The 17,695-nt window shown below is 34.6% G+C and overlaps 1 protein-coding gene across 1 annotated transcript in view; it reads left to right on the top strand.

Annotated features, from left to right (window-relative positions):
* The first annotated feature begins 1,689 nt into the window (after positions 1-1,689).
* MCHR2 (melanin concentrating hormone receptor 2) overlaps positions 1,690-17,695 on the top strand; it is a 454,542-nt gene continuing 438,536 nt past the window's right edge. Inside the window, exon 1 of the mRNA XM_053709105.1 lies at positions 1,690-1,871. Coding sequence (XP_053565080.1) covers positions 1,690-1,871 — 182 coding nt within the window. The remainder of the gene's footprint in view (positions 1,872-17,695) is intronic.

Genomic DNA, 17,695 nt, shown 5'->3' with positions numbered 1-17,695 from the left:
ACTTGGGGTAGTAGCCCTTGGGTGTTTTGTGGGGGTGAACACTATTTGACACTGGTGTTTTAATCAAGAAGATAATACATTTCTGACAGTTTACAATGGATTTTTCAACGTTTCATTTTCACTGCATGTTTGCATTAGGAGGCAGATGCTTTTTTGATAAATTACAAGCTTTAATTTTCTTTCCTGTCCCCTGTATCATGTGACAGCCACCTGCCAATTACAGATTCATATATTGTGAACTCTTGCACATTCTCATTGGGAAGTGGCGTGTATGTCAGGAAAGTTCATGTTTGAATTACATGTACATTTACTTATTTTATTATTAAAAATATAGATTTAATCACACTTTTAAACTATTAAACATGTATACTAATTTAGTAAGCACTATCTGTAATGGCTAGCTCCCCCATATGACCTCCCAACTCTGACTCCACCTCTGGTTTTCTCACCACCACTCTGCTGAGAGCCTCCCTAGTTCCACCCACTGGCCCAAGCCTCTTTCAGGCTGCCCACGACACACCCAAACCCATCCATGGGACACCTAGCCCTGTCTCTCACAACCTCCACAAAGTGCTCCACTTTTTGTCTTGTTTGGTCCTCCTACTCTTCTTGTCTTCATAAAGTCAACTGAATATGATAGTCTCAAATCCATTATTTGGAGGAAATGTTATATTTGGTAGTGATTCATTAAAGTGCCATAAAGTAAATGTGATTTCTCAGATAAATTGCAAACTAATTAATTTTAGATTACTTTTCATTACAGAATGTTTGTATATGTACAAAAAGAGAAATATGACATAGTTACATTTTCCCCAGATTGTATATTTTTGTTATATTTGAAAAGGCCTTTTATTCCTGGCTTCAGCCTGGGCATATTTTCTGTATTTGCTATATTAAATAATTTTGATTATTATTTGCCTCCCTGTCTCTTTTTTTGGGAACTGTTTTTATAATTGCACAGAGGAACACCCAGATATAAATAATGTAATTGAGCATGCGAGACTAGGTTATGAACACCTATATATATGACTTGCATGTGGCAAAGTGTTAAAAAGTCATTATATCACAGGGGACCTTTGTGATTAACATTGATAAGGATAATTACTGAAGGACCATTATACATTAAAGCGTGTAATTATACGACTATTTACAATGCTCTACTGTGGTGCTCTGCTGGTCACAAGTGGAACCCACCACTGATCTAATCAGCAGCGCAAGTCGCACAAATCAGATGACATTTTTTTTACTTTTATGGCTCTTTAACTTTACATCCATTTTTTAAACAATATATTTTAACATTCAGATTGTTTCTATCAATAATAGTAATACAAGTTAAATTTTATTTGGACATGTACACTCTAGATCAGTGTTTCCCAACCGCGGTCCTCAAGTACCCCCAACAGTCATGGTTTTCATTATAGCTGAACTAGAGCACAGGTGAAATAATCAGTTGTTGGATGAGAGCAGGTTGGTTACTGATCAGCTGATTACTTCACACTGCTCTAGATGAACAATAGAAAATGCATGGTTACTTTTATATATTGTGTGTTTTTTTGGAATGATCTTAAATGTAATGATGTAAAGATAATTTGAAATATTTATAACACTCCATTTTTGTACAGTTGCACTTAAGCTTTATAAAAAATAATCACATTTTATTGTTACAGAAAAAAGTAAAGAAACACAACAATGAATGGAATCCAGATATCTTCATGGAATGGCACAAATGACTTTTTTAACAAATCGTGGAGAATAAAGAATGATCATCATATGATAAATACAGCGGAAACTGTTATAATTCCCTCTTTTATTGGGATTATTTGTTCTACTGGATTGGCTGGAAATATTCTTGTTTTGGTCACAATAATAAGGTAGGTAACATACACTCAGTAGTGAACCTATTCAACAGAGGACATTGGTGCAAAAAATGTTTTGGCCCCCAAAAGGTAGTTAACAATAGTAATAATATGCATGCTGCCCTGTATAATGATTTTGTGGATGGATAAATAGATTGATGGACCTGCGACTTGCACTAATAAAAGGCTCCCCCTGCATTAGGATTGTACACATTCTGCACATATCTAAGTATAGACTGGCTGATATGGCCCCCCAGAACTTGGGCCCAGGTGCAACTGCACCTGCTGCACCAATGGTAGTTCCACCCCTGCATACACTATTTAGACTTTAAACATGTTTTATATAATCTTTTCTGAAGTTTAAATCTCATTTCTGGCTAACAGACTCTTGTCTGCTAATCACCACTAAACAGTTCTCTCAGATGCCTTGAAGCCTGAATCCTAATGTATTTAGTCAAGACTCTCTCAGACAGTTTTCCAATTTTGAGTGCAGATATCTTGAATTCTTCTGTCAGTTCTTGCTGTAGTAACACAATGTCAACCACAAGCGTCCTTCTGTTTTGGGTTTGAATCATCCCCACAATCAATTTTTTTCTTAATATTCTTTTTACAACTACAAGATACATCTACAATTTCAGCAAATCTTGTATTGCAAAATGTTTTTTGCCTTTAAAAGGCCAACAAGTTGACCGACTTTCTTTAACAACAAATCACTTTGCTCAACCATCTGTAAAAAAATATACATTTGTTCATTTTCCAAATATTTTAGTAATATTACATCAAATTACATGTTAATATGTAGGGTTGCACCGATACCATTTTTTTTATGACCGAGTACAAGTACCGATACTTGTTTTCAAATACTCGCCGATACCAATTACCGATACTTTTTTTTTTAATGTCATGTGACAGTATACCAAGCACAATACAGACTAATTATTTAAGATTCCTTCTTAATAATTATAAAGGACTGTAATTCAAAAGACATTATGAAATAATAAAACAATTTTATTTGTCACAAAGTTCACTGAACACGTTTATAAATAAAAAATATTACAATAAAATATTAAATTTAAAGGGGTGATGCAATTTGGTTGTAGGGCTGTAATATAACATCAATCTGACATTTGTATGGAGGTTCGACTCTGTTGACCAGTCTTTCACTTTCCACACTACTGCATGGGGCAGAAAGATATTTTTGGCCCATTTTAGTCAGAGCTGGAAATCTGTTTAACTGCCCAGTACTTCAGGGGTTTGTCTGAACTAGGAACAGTGATCTCTCCTACAATAATACAAATAACAGCAATTTGTATTGGCAGAACTGTAGTAAATTTTTTTAGTTTAGTCTCCACTCCAGTTTAAAATGAAATGGGAGCATGCAGTTTGAAAAAACGCCACAAGATAGCATATGGGTAGGAAGTGGAGGTATCGGTTTAAGTATCGGTGCATTTGCACGAGTACAAGTACTCATGCAAATACTTGGTATCGGTACCGATACCGATACTAGTAACGGTATCGGTGCAACCCTATTAATATGTATTACATATGATGCCAATATAACAAGGAATAAGAAATGGTTACAAAACTAAAAAAAAAATCAATCAACACTATTAAGAATAAAAATGAAATTAATATCAAGATTGTGATTTGGTACTGGATAGATAGATGGATTAAGATATAGATAATATTTATAATGTTACAAACAATGCAGTTCCGACGCCTGATTGGCCTACCTGGACACCAGGAGTTTTCCCTGTGGGCTGCAGCAGTTGGGGCTGACCAGCTACAATTTAATCCGTGGTGCTGCTGGTGAGTTGCTGCAGCTGGAACACCTCTCCTTCTTTTCTCCTATAAGCTATACTTATTAAGGTCACAAAATATTTCCTTGGTGGACAGAATTCCATTGGTGAAATTCAGCATTGCACACAGCTAATCATGAGCGGGCAAGAGCTGTCAATCTCCCTGGTCAGACAAGACCAAGGAGATTGAAATCCTCTACCTAAGAGGTGGAGGAGAAGAAGATAGGAAGCAGTGGTATAATGACCACTGCTTCGTAAATACGGACTGCAGGTTCTCTTGTGAGAACCTGCAGTCGAAGACAAGGAGAAAAATAGATAAATAGAGCCCTCAGATATATTTATCTAGGGGAAGAACTTTGCAATGGGAAATATTTACAGTTAAAACACAGTTAAACACTTTATTAAAAATGAATATTAAATAAATATGAATTTTTATGTTTTCAGCTACTTGACTGCAAAGGGCTCCAGTACACACACACACACACACACACACACATATATATATATACACCCAATCTGATACTGTTCATGAAAATTCATATCTATACATATATCTATCTATAGGAATAAATATATAAGTATAGGTATATATAGATAAATATATAAATATGTATTTAAGAATAAACAGTTTCCTGAAAGTCAAAAACATTGGAATGTGAAATATGTGAAATATGTACTGTAAAGATACAGTAAAATACATCTGTACACACATATAAAATCATATATTATATAGACATGTATGTGTAGGAATATATATGTTAAAGCCCTTTACATGGCTCATATCTTTGAGCCCTTATAAGTTATAACTTTTTTATGCAATTTAAAAAAATAAGTTTTACTAGACAGTGTTATTATAATTGTAACTGTACTTTAAATGTATTTTTGCACGCTACTTCTGACACTTTCAAAGAGCCGCGATGAACCCTTATCGTTTGCGCACCACAGTTAGCACTCTACTCGTAATCTAGCCTAAATAAAGCAGGAGGAGAACGATAATGCAATATAATAGTTGAAAGAAGAATGGAAAAAAAAAAGCTTAGACAATAATAGACAGTGAAAATGGAAGAAATATAATAAACAGCATATTTACCTGTTATACAGATTGAGAGAATGATTCAAGAGAAGTGGACATAGGGAGAAGATGTGACATCGGGGAACAGGAGTTTACTCTTTCACTGTTATTGAAAAAAATGCACTATAATAATAGCAGTGTTTATTATGCACGTATTACAATCATATTAATCAGCTTATCAGGTAAGGCTGTTATTAAACTAATTTACAATAAACTGAATTTCGGTGATAATACTATGATAATACTGTGTTTTAAAATGAATATATATGTAAATCACCGTGATCAAAATATACAAAACATACAAAAATATATGTATAAAAAACATGTTGTATTAAAAAGTCACCGGTATTGCAAATAACAAACGGCAAATACTGGGAACATAAATGGTAGAGATAAGAACAAAGTCCCCAAAATGTCGGACTGATGGACGGTGTCTCTATGCGGCTGCTTGCTTCTCCAAAATCAAACAGGACTGGAGCCAAAAGAACTGTGATAGCAAAGAAGAACAAAAAAATAGAAGGTGCCACAATGGTGCAATATCATTCAGATGTGTGAGAAATATGTACAAGCGTAATCACATTATACTCACACTCTCCAGAGCACTAAAAAAGTGCCAGATAGGCATTCCAAACTACCACACGCTGTTCAGAAAGCTCTTACAGACGTATCCGCTTCTGTTGTGTCTCAGAAATTATCCCAGCCACTAGCAAATGTGTACTTGAATTGGATACTGAAAACTGTGTGATTTATTGGCTAGTAGAAAGCAAGTCTGTAAGAATCGCCAAGGTGGTCTGATGTTGGCCTCTGCCTTATTAAATGAAGGTCACCTTCAACCTGAAATTGCTGCAGCACAAAAATCACACTGGTAGATAGAGACTTCTTTGTTATTAAACTATAATGTGTTACTTAGCTTTGGAAATGTTGCAGATGTGATAGGTATATTATCTCTCAGATGTCATCTCTTTCTTAAAACCATTGCTTGATCACACCAATTATCATTTCTGCCCCCCTTGTAACAGTTCTAACAATTAAACAAATTAGTAGCAGGGCGTGTCTACGTGTTATGTCAATTATATGGGGTAGCAATGTTTTACTTCACTGAAAGGTCTTCCCAAAATATAGAGTACATAGCAAGATTCTTACAGACAGAAAGTTTCTTACAGCAGTACCCTGCATTGGGACTCAGCCCCCCTGCTCCTCGAGATAAAATACTGTCTGGGAAAAGTGCAGAGCAGAGGAAAAGTGTGTGAAGAAAAAAGCACTCACAGCTTAAAATAAATTATTAATGGAGCGATAGTGTCATTCAATATAAGTGTATACCTTTCATATATAAAATATAAAATGTATAAAAATAGCATAAAAAGTATATCAATGGCAAAACACTTAAATGCTTAAAGTGAAGGTAAACTTTGATTAATGAACACCCATAAACTACCTATTAACCCCTAAACCGAGGCCCTCCCGCATCTCAAACCACTAGAATAAAATTTTTAACCCCTAATCTGCCACTCCGGACAGCCTCCCTCCACCTACATTATATTATGAACCCCTAATCTGCTGACCCCAACATCACTGACACCTACATTATATTTATTAACCCCTAATCTGCCACCCCCAATGTCGCCACCACCTACCTACACTTATTAACCCCTAATCTGCCACCCCCAACATCGCAGCCACTATAGTAAACATATTAGCCCCTAAACCACCGCACTCCCATCTTGCAAACATTAGTTAAATATTATTAACCCCTAATCTGCCGTCCCTAACATCGCCGCCACCTACCTACATTTATTAACCCCTAATCTGCCGTCCCCAACGTCGCCACCACAACCCTAAACCTAAGTCTAACCCTAAACCTAACATCCACTAACTTAAATATAATTTAAATAAATCTAAATAAATATTCTTATCATTAACTAAATAATTCCTATTTAAAAATAAATACTTACCTATAAAATAAACCCTAAGCTAACTACAATATAACTAATAGTTACATTGTAGCTAGTTTAGGATGTATTTTTATTTTACAGGCAAGTTTGCATTTATTTTAACTAGGTAGAATAGTGATTAAATAGTTATTAACTATTTAATAACTAACTAGCTAAAATAAATACAAATTTACCTGTAAAATAAAACCTAACCTAAGTTACACTAACACCTAGCACTACATTATAATTAAATAAATTAACTAAATTAAATACAATTAACTAAATTAAATTAGCTAAACTACAAAACCCCCCCCACTAAATTACAGAAAATAATAAACAAATTACAAAAATTTTAACAAATTACACCTAATCTAATAGTCCTTTTAAAATAAAAAAAGCCCCCCCAAAATAAAAAAAACCCTAGCCTAAACTAAACTACCAATAGCCCCTTAAAAGGGCCTTTTGTGGGGCATTGCCCCAAAGTAATCAGCTCTTTTACCTGTAAAAAAAATACAAACAACCCCCCCAACACTAAAACCCACCACCCACACAACCAACCCCCCAAATAAAATACTATCTAAAAAAACCTAAGCTCCCTATTTCCCTGAAAAGGGCATTTGGATGGGCATTGCCCTTAAAAGGGCAGTTAGCTCTATTGTCGTCTTCATCCAAGCCGGGCGAAGTGGTCCTCAAGACGAGCAGAAGTCTTCATCCAAGCTGGGAAAGAAGTGGTCCTCCAGACGGGCAGAAGTCTTCATCCAGACAGCATCTATCTTCATTCATCTGGCGCAGAGTGGTTCCATCTTCAAGACATCCGACGTGGAGCATCCTCTTCTCACAATGACTTAAAACAGAATGAAGGTACCTTTAAGTGATGTCATCCAAGATGGCGTCCCTTAGATTCGATTGGCTGATAGAATTCTATTAGCCAATCGGAATTAAGGTAGAAAAAATCCTATTGGCTGATCCAATCAGCCAATAGGATTGAAGTTCAATCCTATTGGCTGATCCCAATCAGCCAATATGATTGAGCTTGCATTCTATTGGCTGATTGGAACTTTAATATAGTGGCAGCGATGTTGGGGGCGGAAGATTAAGGGTTAATAAATGTAGGTAGGTGGCGGCAATGTTAGGGATGGCAGATTAGGGGTTTATAATATTTAACTAATGTTTGCGAGGCGGGAGTGCGGCGGTTTAGGGGTTAATATGTTTATTATAGTGGCGGCGTAGTTGGGGGCAGCAGATTAGGGGTTAATAAGTGTAAGTAGGTGGCAGCGACATTGGGGGCGGCAGAATAGGTGTTAGTAAATATAATGTAAGTGGTGGCGATATTGGGGGCAGCAGATTAGGGGTTCATAAGTATAATGTAGGTTGGCGGCGGTGTCCCTGAGCGGCAGATTAGGGTTAATAAGTATAATATAGGTGTCAGCGATGTTGGGGGCGGCATATTAGGGGTTAATAAGTGTAAGATTAGGGGTGTTTTAGACTCGGGGTTCATGTTTAGGGTGTTAGGTGTAGACATAAAATGTAATTCCCCCTAGGAATCAATGGGGCTGCGTTAAGGAGTTTTACGCTGCTTTTTTGCAGGTGTTTGACTTTCTTTCAGCCGGCCTCTCCCCGTTGATTCCTTTGTGACATCTAGGGAGGAATTGTTTCAGAATTGTTTATCCTTCAGAAGAGTTTGATTTTTGTTTAGCAGACTGAAACTTGTAGTGGCATATCCAGGGTGATACTTATTCTTTCAATCATTGTTTTTTTTTAAATCATGGTGCATGCAGCTTCAGCTTTGACCAGCTTTGTTCTTGCTCACATTTGCTCACATATTTGAAAAAACAAAACATTTCAATGAATGCATGTCTTCATATATCACCAATATTACTTAAGTATTGATTTTACATCATGCAACAGACAAACATGAATTAACGTTTGATTTATATATTATTTACTCTCAGCTGTTTATATTGGTTTTGTGTTTCAATATTGACTATAACTCATAGAACATAAAGTAATTTTAGTCTTGAATGCATAATTCAAATGCTTTTCAAGGTTGGCTAGTTAATCGGATAAAAGTAAGCTCAGTTGGTCTGTATCACCGCCCAGGCTATATTTAATTATTAGGGAGAAGCAAATCAAATGTAAACATTTAAAAATTGCCAACATATTGTATTGAGGAAACTTCAAAATTCTTGTGACAAAGAGGTCTCATGCCCAGGTCATAGTGCGTTCAAGTCTTTTAGACCAGTTATTAAAACTTTGTCATTTACTTCTATTATCAAATATGCTTCATTATCTTGTAATCATTTTCTGAAGGAACAGCATTGCACTATTGGCAGCTAGCTGAACACATCTAGTTAGCCAATCACAAGAGATAAATGTGTGCAGGCACCAATCAGCAGCTAGCTCTAACTAGTTTAGGATATGTGCGTATGTTTTTTTCAATGAGTGACATCAAGAGAACAAACCACATTTGAAAACAAAAGTGAATTTCAAATGTGTCTTAAAATTACATGCTCTATCTGAATCCTGCAAGTATAATTTTGGATTTCCCATCCCTTTAAAAATATTATCTTATTATTATTATTATCTAATATATTTTATAATATAATGAAGTATAATAGTGAGACTAAAGCATGTTACTTGAACAGTATAAAACATATTCCAATATTATATAAGAACCAATAACTCCAGCTAGTTTATTTAATCCCCACAGAAAAAAAGATTATATTTCCTTATGCATATTTCAGGAATTATAGAAAACTATTAATAAATAATTATGGGCAATAAATAAACTTAAGCAAAAAATAAGTTATTCACTGTATACAATGTCTCTAATCAATAATATTTAATTAATAGATAGAATAATAACAAAATGTAGGGAATATTATTTTAATAAAGCAGTTGTAATGATTAAATAATATAATACATATCAATAGTGATGATTATTTAGCTACCACCTATAAATATGATTAATACCAATGTTGCCCAATGTTAGCATCTTTAAATATTTAGCAACCTAAAATATTCATGATGGACCAAAGGCAAAATTTGTAATACGATAAACTACAGTGAAAATCACAGAAAAAAAGTAGGGGAAACAATAATTTGAGACTAATTTCAGCTTTCTGTAAAAGAACACAACAAACACAAGTTGCATATGTGCAAAAACAGAGACTCTTATATAGTAAAGAGATAAAAGCGGCAAAGAAATAGAAAAAAATATATACGTTATCAAAACTGATATAGCTTTAGTTCGAAACTGATAAGGCTCTAGTTATGCTAATTAAATTAGTAAGAATTGTATGTATAGCTGAAAAAGGATGTGATGGTAAATTCATTAACTTGTTTAGATAATGTGAGATGAAGTGATCAACAAACTGTCTACCAATGTCAGATTTTTAAGAAAGCAAGCTATATATTTGTTTATTTTTTCTTACATGAATATATAAGTAGAGATGGAACTAGAGAATGTTCTCAGAACATCAGCTCAATGTAATCCCTAACATAAAAAACTATCTTTTGGATTGGAGTAAATATATAAGGACAGATTATGAGTGGAGTGCAAATGTTTGTGCGCTAGTGATAAGGAGTCTATAGCGGGTGTTTGCGCTCATCGGGCTTGATGCTGGTATTACAACTTCAAAGTGAACATGATCGCTTCAGCGCAATAACAATTTACACTACAATGATTAATGTGACTTAAGACTAAAACGTTGCACAAAACACATAAAAAATACATTACAAAGTACAGTACTCATAATAACATCATCTATTAAAATGATCAAAAACAAAAACAAAATTACACACAAAAGGGCTCAAACATATGAGATCTAAAGTGTTAGAAAAAAAGACAGCCAAAGGGTTTTAACATAGAGATACGTGCATATACATCACTAAAGATGGATATGTATGTATATATATATATATATATATATATATATATATATATATATATATAGTAAATACCGTATATATAGGGCTCCATGTACTAAGCAGTCAGCGAGCTACCCGCAACAAATCTCGCGTCAAAACTCGCAAACTGATATGTACAAAGTCGTCAACTATGTTCAACTCGCATCTTTTAAATTGCGAGCGTACTTATCCGCCAAACCTCGCTACCTCTCATTTTTCACTGTAATTAGACACATTTGACCACCAACGCGCCAAAAACGAATGTACTAAAAAATCTATTTGTCCGCTCGCTACAATTTCCGCTCCCATCTCGTTATTTTTGCCTCGCCACCTTTTAGGTGGCGGGCAAGGTACAAAACAATAGGAAAGTCAATCTAGATGCCAGTCTAGACATAGATAAAAGGCAGTAATATCAGCATTGTACAGCATAACTGGCGTCTAATTTGTCTCTCATTTCCATGTACATAAATTGCGCCAAATTTGTCGACTGTAATTAAAGAGTAATCTATATTTTAAATTTGTATTGTATAGTTGTCAATCTTTATAATTATTTTTATATTAATATTTATATATTATCAGATCCAGATGAAGCCATATCCAAATTGTAAATAAATATACAAAAATAACGCTCTGTTATCACTCTTCAAAAATTTTTGAACAATAATAAAGTTGTTTAGATAAGTTGAACTTTTATAGGAGCAAATTCTATTCCCGCGACTACTATGATGTTCGTGACACCTTGCATGTCACGTGTTAATAATTGGCCAGACAATTCAACTGAAAGTTAATACATCAGCTTAGTCGCGGGCGAGCGAGGCGTCAAATTTATCAATAATCCGCCACTGCTCGCGGCGGGCTAGACTTGTCTATTTATTGGGGGATTATTAGTACATAGTGACAGCGGACACCATTTTGCCCGCGGCGAGTAACGGCGAATTTATCCGCGTCTAAAATGACGGATGAATTGACGGCTTAGTACATGGAGCCCATAGTGTTATATATATAGTATATATATATACATATATACTGTATATATATATATCTGAATATGTGTACATATGTATTTACATGTGAATATACGTATTTACAGACATATATACACATATAAACACATACATACATATGTACACATATAAAGACATATATAGGAGTACATTTGAGCCCTTTGCAGTTAAGTAGATGACATAAAAAAAACAAGTACAAGCATTTTTAAGAAATATTCATTTTTAATAAAGATTTTAATGATGTATTTACTGTAAATATTTCACATTTCAATGTTCTGTACATTGGGGAATATGTTCTATATATTAATTTAAATCAGTATTCCTATATATCGCTCTATATATAACTATACCTATATAATCATGTATATATATATATATATATTTATATATATAATGTACCTAAAACAATCAAATATATATGTATAGATATAAGTATTATGAATAAAAAGAATATATTCTTTTATGTGAAGAACATTGGAATGTTAAATACTCATATTTTCAAGTCAGGTTAGCGCACTTGAGAATACGCGATCAGGTTTGTGCGAAAGTGGGGTGTTTGTTTCATTGACTTTTATAGGGGAATACAAGAATGTGCACGCAATATTGTAAGTTCAGCTTTTTGCACTCGTCGGGTTAGCGCACTTTCAACTCAAAATTTCAACTCATAATACGAGCCCAACCCATTGAGTGCAAAAAAGTTTACTTCTAGAACAATTAACGTTTGAGTGGGAGAATTAATTAAGCTCCACTTGTAATCTGGCCCATAGTTTTTTTGCTAGAATCTAAGGGCTGTATTATAATAGGGCCACTATTGATAGTGACACCATTACTTCATAGTGACGGCCCGCTGTACCAACCAAGCCGAATTAAATATTAATGAAATCAATATATTGGTAGTATTCATTTTAATATATTTGCAGTAGGCATTATTATTATACTTTATTTACAACATATACCACAGCGCTGCCAATGGGTACAATTAATATACGTAAAACAATGATACAATAATTGTAAGAAACAAGGCAAAATGTGACACACAAGTACAGGAGGAATTGAGGGCCCTATTCCCATGGTAACTAGGCATGAGAACATTGTAACACAATCCAATCATTATCAAATCAAAGGAGTTAAATGAGCAGTTAAAACAGTTACAAAGCAGCTGGGTAGTGTTGCTCTAAGGTCCAACTTTTCCATCTAAAAACTAAAATTCTGCACCCATGGAAAGAGACACAACTAAGTGAAGACATATTTCTATTGTTTTATTGCTGTAACAGGGCCTGTCTATTGTAGAATAGCTGCAGAAGTGGAATCCCATAATAAACATCTTCTGTAACAAGTGTTTTTCTTTCCCAATGGTGACTCCATTTGATTGATTTAACGATAATCTAATCCAGAACATTTAAGATTAGTGATAGAGCCTAATTCTTCAGGTAAACATTCTATCTGGCTATTTGGTAGAAGAAGCTCCTAAATCTTTTTTAAGAAGATGATTTTTTGAAAAAATAAATTATTGCTGCTAATCTTAAGATTTTCATAATAGTGTGTGGAAAGCTGCTCAAGCATATTGCTGTAATATCTTTAAGATTTTTAATTGTAAGATAAAGGGGCACTGTACCTTTTTTGGTCTAGAGGGTTAAAACCCGAGACATTGAAAAACATTATATTACATATTACATTTCTTAACAGTTACTGCTTTTGGCACTTTTTTTTTTCCAGATGACTAAAATTACATTAGAAGTGTTAAACGTGATATTATTTATTTAAGGACATTAAATTATGAATTTGAAACAAAATTAGCTTAAAATAATGTTAAAGTTTATTAATGTGTGCTATATATAGATCTGAAATCCAATCCAATCAGAATTTCAAATGCCTCTTACTAAGATTGAAACCAGATGTGTGACCTTAGTTTACCTTCAGAAAATAACCTGGAATGTTTTACATATTTTTAGTCCTTCCAAGATCCCAGGGTACTTCACAATCAATTGTTTGAATAATACTGGAAATTGAGAGATTTTCAAGTGAAAAATGTATATTCATTTTGTATGTTATAAATATATTTGGAGACTGTGGTTATGATCATTACATAAAGTTACGACAGACAATTAACTGAGTTCTAGGATTCTCACTAGACAAATGGACACTAAATTGCTTCAGCTTAAACCCCTGTATGTTGTTAATTGTGCAGTCTTTGGGGCCTATCTATCAAGCTCTGAATGGAGCTTGATGCCCCGTGTTTCTGGCAAGCTTGCAGGCTCGCCAGAAACAGCAGTTATGAAGCAGCGGTCACAAAGACTGCTGCTCCATTACCTGCCCGCCTGCTCTGAGCAGGCGGACAGACATCGCCGGAATTCAACCCAATCGAGTACAATCGGGTTGATTGACACCCCCTGCTGGCGGCCCATTGGCCGCGAGTCTGCAAGGGGCGGCGCTGCACCAGCAGCTCTTGTGAGCTGCTGGTGCAATGCTGAATACGGAGAGCGTATTGCTCTCCGTATTCAGCGAGGTCTGGCGGACCTGATCCGCCAGACTTTGATAAATAAGGGCCTTTGATTCTTTCAGAAAAATCCAACATATAAGCAAAGCAAAGGAGAAAAGTGCTCAACTGGGAACAGATATACAGTATGTATAGTAGATAGTTGTGTTGGATAGCATCCAACTAGGTTAGAGCCCCTTTTAGCCATCTAAAACAGCTTAGCATTTTTAAAAGATGTGTTTATTGAGTTGATAGTACAACAACATCAATTGCTCTTTTTGGAAAGGTTAGATTTGTGTGAAAGATCAAATTAGCCCAATTTTACACTTCTGTCAAGAATTAGTTGTAATTTTCTTTTCTCTGTTGTAACCTTACATAAAGCAGAGTCACTCTTTATATTAAGGAAACATTGTCTGTAAGCTGGAGGGATGGATTTTCAACTTGAATAAATATTTGTCAAGTAAATCATTGCAAAATGTTTTTTTTATTTCCCCCCAGTAAATGCATTTTATTTTAAGAATTTAGTTTTAAAACTTTGTCAAACTAAATAAAATTAGCAAACACATGGATGGTTTAATCAAATTGATTTGGCACCCCATCTATTCTTGTATATCTGTAAATTGTCCTACAAAAATGGCTCATCAATCAATGTTGCTGGCTTGATGTCTGGTCTGAGCCATGGCCAGTATAGGTCTCACAAAACTTGAACCATCATATCACTTAGAATTATAGGAGGAACATTTCTAGATGGAACCATAAACTGAAATCTGGTCAAGTATGGCAAGATACACCCTTGTTTGGTCCATTGCATTTTATGTTATCTAAAACTCTTTTCTGCTTATGTGTGTCTGGTAAATCTACCCCCTGTTCCAATATTAGTCACTTTAAGACATACATTACTTTCTCAAAATTCTATAAAGAAAGCCTTTGCATCTGTATCTAGACACATCTTTGACAATCTATTGTCACATGGGTAAGCACTTTTCCCAGAGGATGTGAAAACAATTACTGAGTATCAGGAGATGGTAATAGGAGCTCTGATGCAAGGAATATTTGCATGTACTTCTGCTCAAGGAAATTAGCGAGTAATGCAAGACTTTAGGGTAATGGTTGCTTGTAAAAGGCAAAGTTCAAATCTAAATTGTAATCCACTTCTAAATCAAAGACATCCAGTCAAAATGTTGATGCTGGCAGCAAAGGTTCAGAGTTAAATAAAATATCCAGCGGCCACAGAGCCAAGAAACAAACAGGAAAATGGGATGAGAATACCAGGAACCATAGAGGAAAGAACTCTGCAATTACCAAGCTGGAGCCATCATGCACACTGTGCCTTTAATAGAGGCAGGGGTAAGCACACCATTTGGTATGCAGCTAATATGATACACAGGAGGCTGTTGATGAACAGGAGGAAAACGCTGTGGGAGTTGTCACAAGACACACAGAAAGGTAAGTCCTTACTCTAGGATAGTCAATTGTGCATAACTTAATGCTCAGAATTTTACACCAAAAGGAATGTAGGTGGATCTATCTGCTTAATTCAGTTTACCCCTATGGAGTGAATGAAAACAATAATTATTACAGCTTCTTGTAATGAAATATCAGAGAAATACAACCATGAGAGAAAGAGCGATGCATACAGTAAAAATATTTTCTTAATAGATAGTAGTACACTACCAACTAACATGGACTAATATGTCATATTGACACATAATGGGTTTTCCCTCCTTTCTTGCCCCCTCCTTTTTGTCTTCTTTTTCCCCCACCCCCTGTTTTCATTAAATGAGACCACAGTTTTCTCTCATTTTTTTATACATTTTTATTATTTTTATTTCTTTTACTATTATTTTAAGTAGTAATAAATATTCCAAAATAGATTTTAAAAAAACATGTTTTAGAACTGTTACATCATCTGTGGGGAATTGTCTATATTAGAAGAATTATTTTATCAAATTATAAAAAAATAATAATAATTTGATACAGATGAAGAAGAGAATAGGGTATTCCATATTGCAGAAACACTATTTTACATAATATATAATTGCGGGCTGTCCTAGGAAAGTTTGTTCAAGATGTGTAAAACCTGTTTTTCAAAAGAATTCCTCCTCAGCCCCCACCATTGTACACCCAGGGGCCTATCTATCAAGCTCCGAAAGGAGCTTGATGGCCCGTGTTTCTGGCGAGTCTTCACACAGACCGCTGCTCCATAACCTGTCCGCCTGCTCTGAGCCGCGAGTCTGCAGGTGGCGGCATTGCACCAGCAGCTCTTGTGAGCTGCTGGTGCAATGCTGAATACGGAGAGCACATATATTATATACATACATTTAAGTATACATGAATTTCAATTAAGTATATTTGAAGACTAGCCCACAGATTAGATAAATGTATATGTATGTGTGTAAATATATATATATATATATATATATATATATACATGTATATGGATAAATATATAGATAGGTAGATAGATATATAAAGAAATAAATAATGAATCCCAAGAATGATGAAATATAAGAAAGTTACACAAGTTCACTTTTATAGCAAAACTCACCATCTCCATCTTGTGGTGAATTAGTGAAAATACAACCGGCTATAATTAGCATTGAGTGAATTATTCCCAGGGGCTACTTAGCATTCCGCCAATCAAATTAGTACAGATCCTCACACATCTGTGAATGGCTGTTGGAGATTGGGGTGGAGTTGTTGTTCAGGATAAACTGAGCCACAGAGTGCTCACAAGGAACACTGGGTTGTATGAGAGTCAGTGCGAAAGTGCTGTCCGTTTGTCCTCTGAACAGAATTTCGAATCCTGGTCACCCATCTCATATTTTTGGATATCCTTAGACACTTTTGGCCTATTTTTCTTTTGGATTAAGAGATTTTGTGGGACTGGATGCAGAGGAAACAGAGCGATTTTTGATAACCCAGGGCCTCGGTGAGCAAACATTTGGAGAGTATAAAAAATATTTAATTATAAGTTAGTAGCTATTGTATTTAAAGGCCTTACATTAAGATTCAAATTAGATGGTTTATAGGCCACATTTTTTTATATGTATTTACCCCCTACTCTGGCCTTATATTGCCTAGGTATCTAATTCCCCTAACAATACAAACAATCCTGTTATAGATAGTGTTAATTTAATTCAGCATATTGGAAGGAAACCCCCGGGTATTATAATTAAATATATTTAATTTTAGTGGCATTGAATTCTTTAAGGCTGAGACTGTTGAGGCATTGTACAAGTTTTATTTTATTTTATTTAAATACCTTTAAATCTGATTCATTTCTATAGATTGCTAAGTATCCGGATATATTTTTAATAGTAATATTTGCTAAGATTATATTAAATAACCGTTTGTTAGTAACATATACTGCATAATTGGTCCATGCTGGTTCACTGTACTTTGTAATATATTTCACTGTTAGATTTGTATCCATAGAGTTAAAACTAAGCATAAAAAGTAGATTTTATTTCATATTGTATCAGAGAGTTGGTTTTGTGTATAGTTAAGTTGTATATCGTTTGTTAGTAGCTTGTTTAATGTTTAATAAATCTGTATATATTTTTCCAAACTGAATCCTCTTTACTCCACAAACATAATTTGCTGTGTTTAAAAAGATATAACATGATTAGAACTATTGAAAAATAA

The sequence above is a fragment of the Bombina bombina genome, chromosome 4 (genome assembly GCF_027579735.1).
Source record: "Bombina bombina isolate aBomBom1 chromosome 4, aBomBom1.pri, whole genome shotgun sequence".
Classification (NCBI taxonomy): Eukaryota; Metazoa; Chordata; class Amphibia; order Anura; family Bombinatoridae; genus Bombina; species Bombina bombina.
The sequence above is the reverse complement of the archived record's forward strand: the minus strand, read 5'-3'. Positions and strand labels throughout refer to the sequence as shown.